This window comes from Anabrus simplex, chromosome 10 (genome assembly GCF_040414725.1).
Source record: "Anabrus simplex isolate iqAnaSimp1 chromosome 10, ASM4041472v1, whole genome shotgun sequence".
In the NCBI taxonomy this organism is placed as follows: Eukaryota; Metazoa; Arthropoda; class Insecta; order Orthoptera; family Tettigoniidae; genus Anabrus; species Anabrus simplex.
Genome location: NC_090274.1, coordinates 60,813,255 through 60,830,154, shown reverse-complemented (window position 1 = coordinate 60,830,154; position 16,900 = coordinate 60,813,255). Strand labels below are relative to the sequence as shown.

Sequence of the window (16,900 nt, the reverse complement as noted above, 5' to 3'; positions counted from 1 at the left end):
TAATATATTCACTGATTCTCTCTCTGTGCTACAAACACTAAAATCTAACAAGTTTACGCTGAACTGGTATGTTTATAACGTCAAACACATCCTCTTCAATTTACACCAATCAGGTGTCCAAATCACCCTCATTTGGATACCTGCACATAAGAACATACCAGGCAATGAACGAGCCGATCGCTTAGCGAAAGAGGCTTCCCTCTTATCTACAACCCCAGCTACATTTTCTGTTCCAGCCACAGATTTCATATCTCTCCTCAAATCACAACAACGACAAACATGGCAAAACACATGGACAACATCTGCATGTCAGAAGGGCAAATTCTATCATAGTCTCCAACCCATACTACCTACTACTTTCTGGTATCAACACGCCACCTACACTCGTCGTCATATCATCAATATCATACGTCTTCGCTTTAATCATTCCCTTACCCCTCTCTATAAATTTCGATTTCGCTTACAACCGCATCCCATATGCCATTGTGGATCTGTAGATGCTGATATCAATCATCTCTTTTTTCAATGCCCATTGTATAACTCTCCTCGTCGATGCCTGTACTCCAACTTAATACAATACAATTATCCACTTCCCACGTCAATTGCATGTCTCGTCTACAAGCCCTCTCCCACAATCATACGTATCTTAAATCAGTTCTTAGATCACTCTAATTTACAACTCTAACCCCACTTTCCCACAATACATTGACACTACTTACATATTTCATCATATTCTCATTTGCCTCCCGCCCTCCCTAACGCCTCCTCTTCAACCACTACACATAGCTACTGTTTTCTCATCTCCCCCTCCGCCGATCGCGTGTACCTTTTCATTGATGTTCATAACAACACAATATCGCCCCTCTTCCTCTTTTGTTTACGATTTCACCGACACTTTCCCCTCCCTACTATACGCGCACTTTATCTTGAGCCCGGATCTCCATAGTAACGAATGGGAACTAGGGCTCAAGAAAAAGTGCGCGTACTATACATCCCCCATATACTTTGCTCAGATCTTTCCTTCCATCCGTCCAAAGTCCTACACTCTCACATATATCCACCCCTCCGTCGTTCCCCTGCCCTCTCCTGCTTGTCCCTTATATGTTGGCCCGGTGTGTATGTTTTGTAGAAGTCGCTGAGACGGCCACTCTAGCGTGAAGATTAGTATACCTTGTGTCCCTGTGCTTTTCCCATATCTCCTAGTCTTGTATACGTAATTCCTCACCTTTAATTGTCTAGGTGATACGTCTTTTCTTGATCTACTTTCAGTGCTTTGAACCCATTTGTGAGTCTGCTGCATGGTCTACTTCCCTCAATCTTCAAGTACTTCGTACTCCGAAAACATTGTCAACTGCATTGGTGTACTACTTTATTGAAATTGTGTGCGTGTGTAGATCTAGTACAAATATCATACGGTATAGTGTCTGGGTGAAATAACGAGCCCAAATAAACTTCACGAACAGAACAGAACAGGCTCCTGAGTGTCAGGCGCTAGACATCAGCTCGCCACGTCCGGGCACGACAATTGATTTGGGACGCATTGTGCACTTGTTCCAAACAGTTTCATTCACCAGAGATCTGCTAAGGTCGAGGCTGATAATTAGTGTTTGGAATCCTCATAATTCGAAAGCGGTTAAAAATGTCAGACAGTGACGACGATATTCCCCAGTTATCGGCGGAAACTTTAGCTGCCCTTAAGGAATTCTACGACCAAAAATTTGAAAAAGAAGAGATGTTAAAAGCAGCACTTGAAAATTCAGAGTCAATAGATGATCTAGAATTTGACGAGGACTGGGTAAGATATTTTCTAAATAACTTGTTTCGATAATTTGTGAAAGTAAACTTCAATGACCTAACCTCAAAATTCTAACAAGCGGTGCTTTTTTTTTTTTTTTTTTTTTACAATCTGCGTTTATCGAAAATGCTGGGCATTCTGCGTTCGTGTTATTTACTATTTAATCAAGTAGGAAGACATCAAGCAGGACTGCTTTTTGGAGCTTTTCAAGGTTCCTAACCTTTTTTTTTTTTGTGGAGTGACTACCCTCGGGGCTGATATGAGCTTGGGCATTGCCGCCTAATTGTGTCAGACCCTTCTCTCATATCTGTCATGCCCTCTTTGCTGACTGACTTTGTTTGCAAGACCCAGGGAGACTTTATTTTCATGCTGATAGCTTAATTATTTGAAGAGTTGAAACTCTATTTTTCCTTATGGATGGGCTAATTATTTCTGAAGTACAATTACAGCCAACCATCCTCTCCAGGAGTTCTTAACTTCAAAGTACCGGGTTGAGTAGACCTTTTGAGCCCAGCTTGGCGGGCTCCATCTTGACTCAGTCCGGTGATATTTCAAGGGGCTGAATATGTCAGCCTTGTGGTGGTAGATTTACTGGCATGTAAAAAAAAAAATCTGTGGTATAACATTCTTGCACCTAAGCATTTGGAAAACCTTAAAAAGTAGTGGGCCGTAAAACCAAGAACATTATAAGCATTTGGAAAACCTTAAAATGTAGTTAGTGGACCGTAAAACCAATAACAGTATTATTTCTTTCAAAGCGTACAATGGCAGCCTGAAAGACCTTGATTGAGTCTAGCATCGTTTCCCTTTGAAGTAGACTGCGATAATTCATATATGACCTCCATTGGTTGATTGTTCTCTTCCTCAAAAGTTTAGGGTTTGCGAGCGTAGGGAGTATTTCATCTTCATGCTTTGGTAAAACTCTTTGAGAGTGGGTGGTTAATAAGGCAAGACATGGGCTGTGCTTGTTTTCCATGGCATATATCCTGAAATTTGGCCAATAGTCTGATTTCCTAACAGATCCTTTGTTGCAGTTCTAAATACATTACCGAGCAATCATCACTAGGATTCAGATGTTAAGGACGCAAAAGTCTCCCAAATATGCAGGCAAACGTACTCTTAAAAATAGCTAAGTATGACCTAAAAGTGAAAAATATGCTCAAACATGGTGTGACTAGCAGTGATTTTATACTCGCAGGTCAAACTGTGATTGCTATTTTGAAGTAGCAGTGATTTTTTAACTGTGATTTAGCTAACGCCACCTAGGATACAAGGCCGGTACACTCGAAATATGACATCACTCTGCAGCCTACAGGAGTACCGAGGAGTACGATGTCGTGTAGCATTCAGTACACGGGCGAACTCGCACTAACGCTGAAAACAAATACTCATTTTCAGAATTATATTTTTAAAAGTTATATACATTATCCTTTCTCAAAAATATTATGAGTCATAACATACAACACGCCACCGTGCGAGGCAACAAGGACTATTTTATCATAATTACTAGTTGATGTACCCGTGCTTCGCTACAGGATTCTCAGAAAGACTGATTTTGTGGTTTTCCTAACTGAAGTTAACATAGGTCATTACAAAAACGTCAGTAGGAATGTAGCGATTAAAAGCAACGTTATCATATAAAATACTCATTCAAATAAAAAACTGCACATTTTCTCACTTTTAACGAACAGTACTACGGTACCAATCTAACAGTCCAAAGTTCCAGAGCTGGACTGTCCAGGCCGCAGACAGCCGTGAACACTCCTCTGCCATTATTCCGTACACTGCACATTCCAATCAGTGCCTCAGAGTAGGGACTGAATAGCTCGAATGCTGTGATGAACCAGTGTGTTATGTACCAGTAGTATCAGAATATGTATGAACCAGAGGAATAGTATGCTAAAGAAGAAAGTTATCGAACTCCCCAGTTACTTCCCGCCAATATTCAGGCAGGCTGGTACACTCGGCACGACCGGGCAAGTTGGCCGTGAGGTTAGGGGTGCGCAGCTGTGAGCTTGCATGCGGGAGATACTGGATTCGAACCCCACTGTCGGCAGCCCTGAAGATGGTATTCCGTGGTTTCCCATTTTCACACCAGGCAAATGCTGGGGATGTACATTAATTAAGGCCAAGGCTGCTTCCTTCACACTCCTAGCCCTTTCCTATCCCACCGTAGCCATAAGACCTATCTGTTTCGGTGTGACGTAAAGCAAATTTTAAAAAATACTCGGTCTGCATCAGTAATCCTGTCTATCGGAGATGGGTGGCAACAGGAAACACTAAGCACATCACAATAAACAATGGTCAATGTAATGTTATTTTTGAACCATTTTATGAGCTTTCTATATTGTAGCCCTTCACATTTATTTTTCTTTCGACTCTACTATGCTATATTAGGGCATCTTATAAAATTATTGATAGTATAGACTGTAGTTCCTTATTCTCCGAATTTACGTACCGATTTTCATTAAATTCTGTTTACCTATTTTCTCGTGATTCGGCGCTGATATAAACTTAGTAACAAAAATCCAAATTCATGAATATATCTGTGATCATAGCCGGTACGGTAACAATATATAAGACAAATGATCGGAAATTTAACACTATATAACTTCAGTTATGTAGTATTTATCGATACGACCACTATTCACATAAATATTTGAGAATTAAATTGTAGGCCTTGCCCTAAACTACCATTTCACTCAGCGTGAATAAAATCATTTATGGCCCAGATTATAGCGACTTATTCCCCAATTTTGCATACCGATTTTCATTAAGATAGGACCACGAATAACAAATATTTGATAATTGAATTTTAGGCCTTCCCCATAACTACTATTTTTCTCAGCGTGAATATAATTATCTATAGCCTAGATTGTAGTGACTTATTCCCCGACTTTGCTTACCGATTTCCATTAATATACGACCACTAATAACATAAATATTTGAGAATTAAATGTTAGGCCTTCCCTTAACCTACCATTTCACTCAGCATGAATAAAATCATTTATGGCCTAGATTGTAGCGACTTATTCCCCAACTTTGCATACCAATTTTCATTCAATTCCCTTCAGCCGTTTTCTCGTGATGCTTGTACATACACACACACACACACACACACACAGGCAGACATCACGGAAAACTAAAAAGTGCATTTCCTTGTTACTGTGGACACGACTGATACAGAAATACCATCCTTTTTAAATTCTGAGCGATGTACAGACAAACCTCTTATTTTATATACTTTAAATAGATTTGAGGATTAACCAGTGGTCTTTTATCAAAATCATTGGTATAATTATATTGGAATTATAGAGCTCCTCATTAAGGAAGAAATAAAATCAGGGAGTGAGGAGGAGGAAATGACTATTCTGATAAAATGTGTAAGAAATGTCCAAAATTCACTCCGAGTACTCCTGTTGCCACTTCTTTTGTTAGCAATAAAACTCATTTTAGTTCAGACTACTTATACTGTTATACAATAGTGTAAAAATGAAAACAGTAGGCTAAATCTTATGCCTACAACGTCACAAATCACTGATTAAAATACTTGTCAACTCAACTGCTACCATCACCCTTTTTCACTTTTAGACCTACAACCACAAGCCACAACCCAATAAACAGAATGAGATAATGAGAAGACTAAAAGAAATCACAGGTTGGGAGGTTATAAATCCCACAACACGACAATAGCTCCTTTCAGAAATGGGCAAAATGGCTTTCACGGCCGCAGATTCTATTCTATTTCTATTCTTGTGATTGTATGACAATGTCGACAATAGCTGTTTACAATCACAGCACAGCCGCAACTGCGACTGTGGTGTGGGTCACAGACTTGTGAGTGTGATGGCGTGATTAGCTGCTACTGCTTTCTTAACTGCTAGTCTACTAAATGCTACTGGCTGCGCATTTCACGCTGGTTGATCACGTTAGTTTAACATTTTCTCGCAGCGCTGCCACCTGCGAAAAATCATAATCGCAGTTAAGACCTGCTAGTCTGTCCAACCCGCTAGCAGGTTGAACTGTGATTTCACACTACGAGTGATTTAGTAGCAGGTTTGCAAATCGCTTCCCATCACTAGCGATTACTATATGTAATTCCAATGAATGATTTTTTTTTCTACTAGTTCTTTTATATTAATTAATTTATATTTTTATATTAATTTGCTGTAATTTATCATACAATCTTATTGCAACTACTGTCCAGCTCCATGGCTAAATGGTTAGCGTGCTGGCTGTGGTCAGACGAGTCCCAAGTTCGATTCCTGGCAGGGTCGGGAATTTTAACCATCAATGGTTAATTTCCCTAGCACGTGGCTTGGGTGTATGTGTTGTCTTCATCTTCATTTCATCCTCATCACGACGCGCAGGTCGCCTACGGGAGTCAAATCAAAAGACCTGTACCTGGCGAGCCGAACCCATCCTGGGATCTCCCGGCACTAAAAGCCATACACCATTGCAACTACTTCAGTTAATTTTTTTACTAGTTCTTTTAACTTAATTCCACTCGTCTCTGTCGTAAATTCATTATCAGTCATTACACTGTGGTCAGTACTGAAGATATACAATGTTGACAGAGCCCACATTGCTGCTCCTGTAAACCAATGAAAATCGTATTGTCGAAATTAAGAATGTGTTAACAACAAAATATTTAATTAAAGTAAAATGTAGAAGAAAAAATGCTTACCTCATATTCCCCATTACCGAGCTTGATAGCTGCAGTCGTTTAAGTGCGGCCAGTATCCAGTATTCAGGAAATAGTGGGTTCGAACCCCACTGTCGGCTGGCCTGAAGATGGTTTTCCGTGGTTCCCCATTTTCACACCAGGCAAATGCTTGGGCTGTACCCTAAGGCCACGGCAGCTTCCTTCCCACTCCTAGCCCTTTCTGTCCCATCGTTGCTATAAAACTTATCTGTGTCGGTGCGACGTAAATCGACTAGCATAGTCCCCATTCATCTAAGCATTTTTTCTGTCTAGTAGTGTCACTTTTCTGCTGGACATTAAACCACTTTATAGCACTTACTTTAATTTACACACTTTACAGAAGAGGATTTTTCCTTCTGTAGAGAAGCATTCTTCCCCATATTCTTTAATGATATTTCTTAATTTAACACTCGCTACACTTTCTTTAATTATCTTTGTCAGCTCTGTCACTGTTAAATAACTATGAAGCCTTGAAAATTGCCTCCCTTGAAATTTTTAAGAAAGATTAGCTTCAAGTGCTAAGATAGTTAAGAAGATAAGCCCTAGTGGTATTTAGTCTTCTCTTAACAAGGTTGACATTTCAGTGGACAGAAATACTCGCATTGCAACATTCCTATCTTTCTAGATCTCTACTCAGGTGCGATTCTTTAATATTTACCCACTCGTACTATTGCTAGTCTCAATCCATTCTACTAAAGTTTTGTTCATAGAATCCAGCCTACATTAGGGTTTGGTTTTGCATCTACTGGAAAAGGACAAGCTTGAAGATGCATCTAAAAGTACTCTGGCAGTGAGCAGGTTCATAGTGTCAAGTGGAACTCTGGTGTTTGTATCAAGCAGCCAAATAATTTAATAACGTACTGGGAAAAAAAAAAAAAAAAAAAAAAAAAAAAAAACCACAAGCCTAGTGTGCAAATCCATTTTACCTGGTAATGTTCTTTCATTATTTCTTATGTTCGACAAAAGTTTTAACCTTTTTTAAAGAACAATGCTTAATGTAATGTTTGTTTTCAGCAATTGAGCCAGTTCTGGTACGATGACAATACTGCTCTTGCCCTTGCTAAAGAAGCTGCCCGTGCTGCTGGTGATACTGGATCAGTAGCTCTGATATCCTGTCCAACATTGTTCAATAAACTCAAGAAATTAGCACCCGATTTACAGGGTATGTAACACAAATACATTGTGTATCCTTGAAAAATCTTCCTTTCTCAGGACATTGTATGTACTGTACTTGTATTTGATGTGGGTTTGGATCACATTGGTGTCGGATGGCCAATTTTTCTTCCTCTATTTGACACCTCTTTGGCTTGTACTATATATATTCAACAGACCTAATATGTTTATTTCAAGTACATCAATAATGTTTACTTTAATTCATGAAAGGTTAGTGTTTTATTGCACTTTTTGTGTGTTGCAGTGACATTGTTTGAATATGATCGGAGGTTTGCAGTTTTTGGAGAAGACTTCATTTTGTACGACTACAGGATGCCTCTGGATATTCCTCGGTGCCTTGCAGGGTCATATAGTGTTGTAATTGCTGACCCTCCATTTCTATCGGAAGAGTGTTTATCAAAAACAGCCATAACTGTTAAATATTTAGCGAAAGACAAAATAATATTGTGCTCAGGTAAGTCTTAGATGTTATAGTTCTTGAAAATCAAATTATTTAATGACCACTACATGCAGAAGACCTTTTAGTTGCTTTTATGATTTGTCTGAAGTTGGTCAGGTCAGGTACATCCTGCTCCCGTATGCGACAGTAGACGGTACTACCTGCAACTGTCTGGCCGAGGGTTGGGTGGCTGTTACCAAACCTGACAAACTAAGGGAGAATCAATGGCTGTGGGCAGAGGAGTTCACCCTTAGGGAGCTTGTTGAAGCCATTGTGTAGGAAATGACACATAAAATCAACTGGATGCTGCTGCCTTGCAGATGTGGCAGGGAACTGCTAAAGGGTAAGGGAGATAACCTTGACAGAAAATCTTCTCTAACGTTAGGCCTAGCAAGTCAGTTGGAGAGTAACTGCAATCACTTTCAACACTTATCCGAGTCTCACATGCAAACAAAGAACTCGGAGTAGACAACAGCACCCGCAGACCTACGCCAGGTATGATGGCTTACAGCCTAATGATAGGCCAAGCTTTGCTACTGTGCAACAACTCCGGAGAAGACAACACACTCGAATAGGAACAATCAGTGTACCGAGTTTGACTGGGAAATGTGAAGAGTTAGTGGACATCATGGAGAGAAGGAAAATATCAATCCTAGGACTGAGTGAAACTAAATGGAAAGGTAAAGTGAAGAAAGAGGTGAGGAAAAACTATACCCTCTACTGGAATGGTAACAACAGAGAGATGAGAAATGGAGTAGGATTGTTGTCTAAAGAGTTAGATGGTATCGCAGAGATCCAGTACATCAATGAGAGGATTATAAAAGCAACAGTTCACCTTGGGAAAGAGAAGCTGACACTGGTGCAAGTGTATGCCCCTCAGACAGGTTGCAATGAAGATGAAAAGAACAAGTTTCTTGAAGACCTAGAAGAGACCATCAGTGAAGAGAGGGCAATCATAATCGGGGACCTCAGCGCACAGCTCAGGACAGACAGGAATGGCTATAAGGTGATGTGACCCCCATGGTTATGGGAGAAGGAATTCAGAAGGTGAACATCTCCTAGACTTCTGTATAAGAAACTGTTTGGTAGTAAAAAACAGTTGGTTCAACAAAAGAGTCTGTCACAAGATTACTCGTTACAGCTGGGATGGAAAGAGCAAGACGGTCATTGTCTATGTCATTACAGATAAAGAAAGAAGTAGACTTGTGACTGATGTCAAGGTGATTCCAAGTGAGAACCTCAATAGCAACCATCTGTTATTAATAGCAGATCTGAAAGACATTAACTCTTCGAGTGCCGGGGAGCGCGATTGCGCTCCTCTGTAGCCTAGCAAAAAGTGCCAGGAGCACGATCTCGCTCCGTGTTGCAGCTGTTTATGTAAGTCGTAATAGTTTGCACATATCTGACAGATGGCAGCTCCAGTAGGCATCACTCTGTAGTAGATACTACATAGTTTCTAAATCTACCACCACAATCTCTGTGCGACATGTTGTGTTGATGTTATGATTTTTTAATATTTCAGCTGTTTGGCGCGTACCTGTAGACCATGTGTTCGTAATAATGGCGACTAGTTCTCGTATTGTGTTTGAAATTGATGACGATTTGGTACAGTATATTGATTAATTGAGTGATGATTCTGATTATATTGAGTCAGGCGATGATTCAGATGATACTGAGAGTAATAATAATGCCGGTAACGTTTCAAACAATGACGATAGTGGTTATGTTATCCGACTTACTCGTGTGACAGTAATGCATGAAATTTCCGATAAAGATGGTAATGATAGTGACGGGAATAATGATGGAATTGACGGTGACAGTAATGACGATGATGACCAGATTCTCGATTTCTGTAAAATTCAGTCCGATCACGACGTGCAATTTTAGCCCTAAACGTACACCTCCTCCTGATGCTAGACCAAGTCAGTATTTTAATCCATTTTTACAAGAACTATTATTCTTAAAACACTGATATTTTACAAACTAGTAAACAATGCATCAGTGTGCACGGGAATACCAAGTTTAGGTTAGTACGATCAAAATACTAGGATGTACTGAGATCCAAATTTGAATTTTAAAATTTTCAAAAATTGCATGAACAAATTTAATTTTTTGGCTTGGAAGTATGAATTATTTTCGTGATGTTAATATAACGAGTGAAGAGAGGGATGACTTAGCTACAAGAAAATGTAAACTACCATGAGATATCTTGAAAAGTGAGGATAGGATATGCTTTTATCTTCGGTGCTGCATAATAGGCATTTTCTCTCTGGCATTCTTAGCAACCACGGCAGTAAAGGAGCCGGCACTAAGAGGGTTAATATACCAAAGATAACAACCAGGAAATTACCTAAGATTAAGGTGTGGGAACTACAACAGATTGGAAAAAGGACCGATTATCAGGACCGTATAAAAGGACAACTGCCTACGGAAGAACTGGTGAGGTAGAGTGGACAAGATTTACACCTTGATAAAAAAAGCAATAGAGGTTTGAGGGAAGACAAGTGCGAGAGTAAGGGAAAGAGAGACGCCCTGGTGGAATGAAAGAGTAAGATCCTCAATAAAGGAAAGGAACATGGCACAAAAAGAATGAGATAGAGAGAAATCCAAGCCAGAACAGGTAAGAGACGAGGGGAAGATCAGAGACCTTGAGCAAGTTCACCGGGACAAGAAATTGAGAGTTGAAAGTGTAGTAGAAAAGAAGATACCGTGCTGGGAGAAATTTACTCAAAAAACTGAAAGAAGACAGCAGAGACAATATGAAACCGTTGTTCAGAGTGATCAAAAACAAAAGGAATTCAGTTGAAACCATCAAAGCAATTGAGGATCCTAATGGAAACCTGACCAGGAAAGAAGAAGACATCAGAGAGGTTCTGAGGAATCATTTTGATCACCTACTGAAGAGGACAGAAGCAGATCAGAGAACAAAAGAACCAGCTGTTGAAACCTGCACAGAGGAACCTCCCATTACATGGGCAGAAACAGAAACAGCCCTTAAGAAGATGCCGCAAGGGAAATTCCCAGGAATCGATGAAGTGAGCACGGACATGATTAAAGCAGCAGGAGTCCAGGGTTTACGGTGGCTACATAGTGTGCTCAATGCAGTTTGGAAAGATGGCAAAATACCTACTGATTGGAGCAAGGGTGTCATTATCCCCCTGTTTAAGAAAGGAAATTGCTGCAAATGCTCCAGCTACCGTGGAATAACACTCCTTTCTCATGGGCTTAAGATTCGTGAGAAAATCTTAGAGAGCAGATTGTGCGTCGTCGTAGAGCCACAGTTTGAAGAGGAACAGTGTGGCTTCAGGCCTAACAGGTCCACAACAGACCTAATCTTCAGTGTCCATATGTTAATGGAAAAATATTGGGAAAAGGGCAAAGATCTGTTTATGGTTTTCCTTGACATTGAGAAGGCATATGACAGCATTGCAAGAGAGAAGATATGGGAATGCTTGAGAAAAAGGAATGTGCCAGAGGGACTGGTGAGGAAAGTTCAGATGCTTTATGAGAACTGTGTGATTGGGTGACGGACATTGATCCTGATTCAAGACCAAAAGTGGAGTCCAGCAAGGCAGTGCACTATCCCCATTATTGTTTATCACCATCATGGATGACATAATGAAGAACATCAAGAAAACCTCTGGTGAACTAAATGCAATGGCCTTTGCTGATGATGTTATGATCTGGGGAGAAACTGAGGACAAGTACAGTCGAGACTCAATGAATGGAAAGTAAAGTTCCAGGAGTTCAATCTCAAGATAAGCAAACTCAAAACAGTAGTGATGGCAATAAGCAGAGAGAGGGACGACCAGCGAACATCATGCTAGGAAACCATCCACTAGAAAGTGAGGAAAGTTTTACATACCTCGGTAGTGTAATATCTCGAGATACACTAGCCACAAAGGAGGTGGCAATTAGAGTGCAAAAGAGCTCTCACTTTTACCAGCAAGTACGAACACTCCTTTGGGATCCCAAAGTACCAACAAAATCAAAGCTGGTGATGTTCACTTACTATAAATAAACTTGATATTTCCACCTATTCAATACAATTTTAATGCTGTTATTCAATTACAACATATTAAATTTCACAGGACTAGTTTCGACGCGGACTTGCGTCATCTTCAGCTTTTTCGGAAAATTGAATAACAGCATTAAAATTGTATTGAATAGGTGGAAATATCAAGTTTATTTGTAGTAATTCTTGGTTCAATACGGAAAAATGAAATTTCTTATGTTAACTGGTGATGTCAATCAGTACTTCATATCAATCTTTGATATTGAAACCTGCATCCTCACTAAGAAAGACTCATCAAGGTTGCAGGCATCCGAGATGAAGTTCCTTAGGTCCACAATTCAAAAAACCAAACTGGACAAGTTGAGGAATGATGTGGTTAGGAAGGCAGCTGCGATTGTTACATCATTGTTAGATCGGATCAGCATGTCCGGACTGATGTGGTTTGGGCATGTAATTCAATTGGTAGGTTCCATCCAGGAGCACTCTTGGCCATTGAATTTTCTGGAGAATATGACTTTTGACTTTTTCCAGGTCTTCCATGGTGCCTTTCCTGTTCATCAGTAAGGATTATTTTAATGGGAAAAACAAGATTATCAAACTGATCACTTTGAACATATTACCTTGAAAATTTTACCAAATTGTCACCAAATAAACACTCTTTTATGTAACAAGTAAAAAACTAAATGACCAGTTGCAGATTTTAAGGAAGTTGTTCTGTAATGTGCTAATTTTTATACATCGTCGTTGCGAGGAACAAATGTCTGAAATTGCCATTGATGCTTTCACGGCCCGTACTTATAGACATGATACTGTATAGGCTTTTGGGCTTATGCTGTGTCAAGAAAATAAGGTGAAATTCTTTACGTTTCGCAGAGAACTGTGCTCTGCGTCGTCAGAAGAAAATCTCGACTGTCCACGAGAAAGGCTTCTTAAACAATGACTTATGGAAATTTAGGCGTTTAGACAGAATTCAGGTATAAACATTCAAACAGAAAATGAGCAGGATATTTTGAGTTAGGTGAGTATTTTCATGAATGACGAATTTTATCAGTATGTGTGTGAGCAGACCAATCTATACGCGAGTCAAGTGATAGGCGCGGCGCCCCGGCCTTTACGAAGAATTCGTTCATGCAATCGTGGAAACCGATTATTCCAAAATCCTGATATAAAAATGTACTGGACCGAAGACCCTGTTTTTCAGACCCCGATATTTTTTAAAATAATGTTTCGAATACGCTTCCTTCATATTCTTTCCTTTCTTCACTACAGTGACAGTAATCATTATGCCGAAAGTACAGATAGGCTGTATAAAATTAGACGTATTTTGTAACCTGTGACACCAGATATCACACCCTAAATATTTACTAGAGGATAGCACAAAGTATCTTGTTTCTAACAGAGCATAGTCCGGCTCTATGGTTAGCGTGTTGGCCTTTGGTCACAGGGGTCCCGGGTTCGATTCCCGGCAGGGTCAGGAATTTTATCCATAATTGGTTAATTCCATTGGCACACAGGCTGAGTATGTGTGTCATCTTCATCATCATTTCATCCTCATGATGACACACAGGTCGCCTATGGGTGTCAATTCAAAAGACCTGCACCTGGCAAGCCGAACTTGTCCGCGGGCACTCCCGGCACTGAAAGCCATACGCCATTTCAGTTGAAGCATATCAGAAGTCGCGAAAAGGATAGCAATGCCAAAGAGAGCCTTCTGCTAACCAACAAACATATCGATGTTCAAATTCAAAAGGCCTTTGCAAAAACCTTTGTATGGAGCTTGCTTCTGTGCGGTTGCAAAAGCTGGACATTAGGAGAGTAGGAACAGAAAAGACTAGATGCAGTTGAAGTGTAGATCTGAAGAAGTTGGACAGAAGTGAAGTGCAGTACGGAAGTCCTTAGAGAGATAGGAGTAAAACGGAGTTTGGTAATTGAAATTGAAAAACGGAAAAAAAAAAAAATATTGGTTACATTTTGCTGCATGAGGAGTTCCTTTATAACATCATTGAAGGATGCTGACAACCCGAGTGTCTTATTTCAATAACCTGCTTCTAAGGGTGAACTGCAAGACCTACGCTGAGTTGAAAAGACTGGCTCATGATAGACATCTATGGCTGCGGCCATAGAAGTATAGAAAAATATCATGATGATGATCCTATCCTAGCCTCTCCTTTCTGATGGTCCCTTTATCCATACTAACTGGAAATTGTGTATCATTTGTGTGTATTTATATACACGATTGTTCCTTTTCCATTACTGATTTAGTTCGTGTCTTTTGAATTTGTTTTTATATTAGGTTGTGTAGTATACAGTGAGTACCATTATTATAAAATACAGTACTGTAGTTATTAAACATTGCATGAGGTGGTGGTGGTGGTTGTGAAATTTAATTTATTATTATATTTCTTTTGCAGGTGCAGTCATGGAAGATTTGGCGAAGCGATTACTGGATGTGCGAAAGTGCCTATTTAGACCTCAACATAAAAATAATTTAGCTAATGAATTTTTATGCTTTGCTAATTATGATCTGGATGAACACATTCCAAATCCTTGCGTGTGACTACGTGTGCCGAGGGTAGTGTATGTGAGATCTCGTGTCATAGGCTTTGCAAACGCATTGTCATGCTTCTGCACCGTTGCTGTTATGAAGATGGCAACTCATTTAAAAGGAGCTTGTGCCTTAGCAAACAAATCTTTGCTGACCAGAATGTTTGACTCCCATTCTAGCTTCAGTTGCTAGCCTTTGGCTAGTTTTATGTGATAATGATGGTTATATTATTCACAAAGCTAATTTTTTAATATTAGCAGATGTTTACCCAAAAAGAGCAATAATATTTTGATTATAGCTTGACCAGCCCTGAATACTAAGTATGATACTGTTTGGGTTATATATTGTGTAATTTGAACTTGAATGATGAATTATGAATGTTTTACCAAGGAGCTTCCACACCGGGTGTCACTTTTAAAAGGTTCTAAAACCTTTTCTACTCCCCTCGCTGTGAGTTGATGGCTCAGTGGGTCAGAGGTAGATCATGGCAATTCATGTCCCAATTGTTGAAGAGTTAAGACACTCTGTATAGATGAAAACAAAATTAAGCATTTAGTCGAGTTCAATTTTACACCTACAGGGCAGCGTGATCGAAATGTCAAAATTGCTGTGGCAACGAACTAAATCTCTCCTCTTCAGATGATATTTAACCTGTTCAGGCCATTAATAGTGATAATTCAAGTCATAGAGCAATCATTGCTGGTGTCCCCCAAGGAATTGTTGTTGCCTTGATTCTATTATTAACTTATATCAGTGAGATTTCCCTAGGGTAACACTACTACAGCCATATTCACTGACAACACTACTATGGTAGCCACATCACAAAACTCTGACCTTACTGTGTTAAATACTTCCACCACAACATGACAGAACTCAGACCTTGGCTCATCCAATGGATAATCCGAGTCAACATTGACAAAACAAAGGCTATATTTTTCACAGACAAACTGTGACGATGCTCATCCTCCACTAACCTCGCACTATCAAAAAATATACTGGTTAACCTTGGTATAACACCAGATGTCGCTTCACACATTAAGGACACTATTAACAAAGCAAAACCACACATTACCGAGCTCAGTAGCTTCAGTCACTTAATTGCAGCCAGTATCCAGTATTCTAGAGATGGGGGGGGGGGGGTTCGAACCCCACTGTCGGCAGCCCTGAAGATGATATTCCGTGGTTTCTCATTTTCACACCAGGCAAATGCTGGGGCTGTACCTTAATTAAGGCCACAGCCGCTTCCTTTCCACTTCTAGTTCTCTCCTGTCCCAACGTTGCCACAAGACCTATCTGTGTTGGTGCGACGTAAAGCAACTGGAGAGAGAGAGAGAAACCACACATTATCATGCTGTACTCATTCATCCATTTAAAAAACTCACTTTCACAGAAAAACATGCTGGCATCCTTGTGTCAGGTGGTGAATGACTTCCAGCTCTATCATTGACAGGAATTTCATATTGTTTGAAGGTTCAGTACACAATTTGACTAATTTACAGCAGTCATAAGTTGAAAATCTTCACTGGATTCTTCTTACACTTGTATCACGCAATCACAGCAATACGAATCTCTTTTGCTCCTCATTCCATCTTGACTGTGCAGCGACTGATCTTCAGCTCCTTCCTTTCCTGGTGCTGAGTTGATAATATCGCTTTATTGCAAATGTCACTGCATGGGTACCAACCTAACATATACCTCTGTAAACTAGGGGCAGAACTTATGACACAACTAGGAACTTGGTAAAATAAGCAGTTAGTTTGGAAAGTCAATTATAAGAGCAGAGAGTGTCTTGATGAGAGTCATGAAGTAAGTGTGGTTTACCTCAGTACATAATACTGAGGCATAGAAAGTAATAAATTTTACATAGGTTTCTAAGTTTATGTCAGACTAGTAGAACTAAACGAGGTCACAGAAGTGGTTCCACATAGAGGATTGTGAAGGTGCAGTTAATTCACACACGCATACAGGCTGAATATTGTTTTAAGAGGAAGTACAGTGAATACTGGAAAGGATAACGGTCTATTACGATGACATTTACTTATTTGTTATTTATGTATTTAGTTATTGTTTGTCTTTCAGTTAGGAACTGCCTGACCAGGCGAATTGGCCTTGCTGTTAGGTACACGCAGCTTTGGGCTTGCACCTGGGAAATAGTGGGTTCGAACCCCACTGTCAGCAGCCCTGAGGATGGTTTTCTTTGGTTTCCCATTTTCACACCAGTCAAATGC

The 16,900-nt window shown here is 39.9% G+C and overlaps 1 protein-coding gene across 1 annotated transcript; it reads left to right on the top strand.

Moving 5' to 3' along the window:
- Positions 1 to 1,491: 1,491 nt before the first annotated feature.
- LOC136881990 (EEF1A lysine methyltransferase 1) lies at positions 1,492 to 16,644 on the top strand. Its single transcript, XM_067154469.2, has 4 exons — positions 1,492 to 1,795; positions 7,515 to 7,662; positions 7,918 to 8,127; positions 14,539 to 16,644. The coding sequence occupies exons 1-4, from the start codon at positions 1,640 to 1,642 to the stop codon at positions 14,682 to 14,684; spliced, it is 660 nt and encodes a 219-aa protein (XP_067010570.2). The 5' UTR covers positions 1,492 to 1,639; the 3' UTR covers positions 14,685 to 16,644.
- The last annotated feature ends 256 nt before the right edge of the window (positions 16,645 to 16,900 follow it).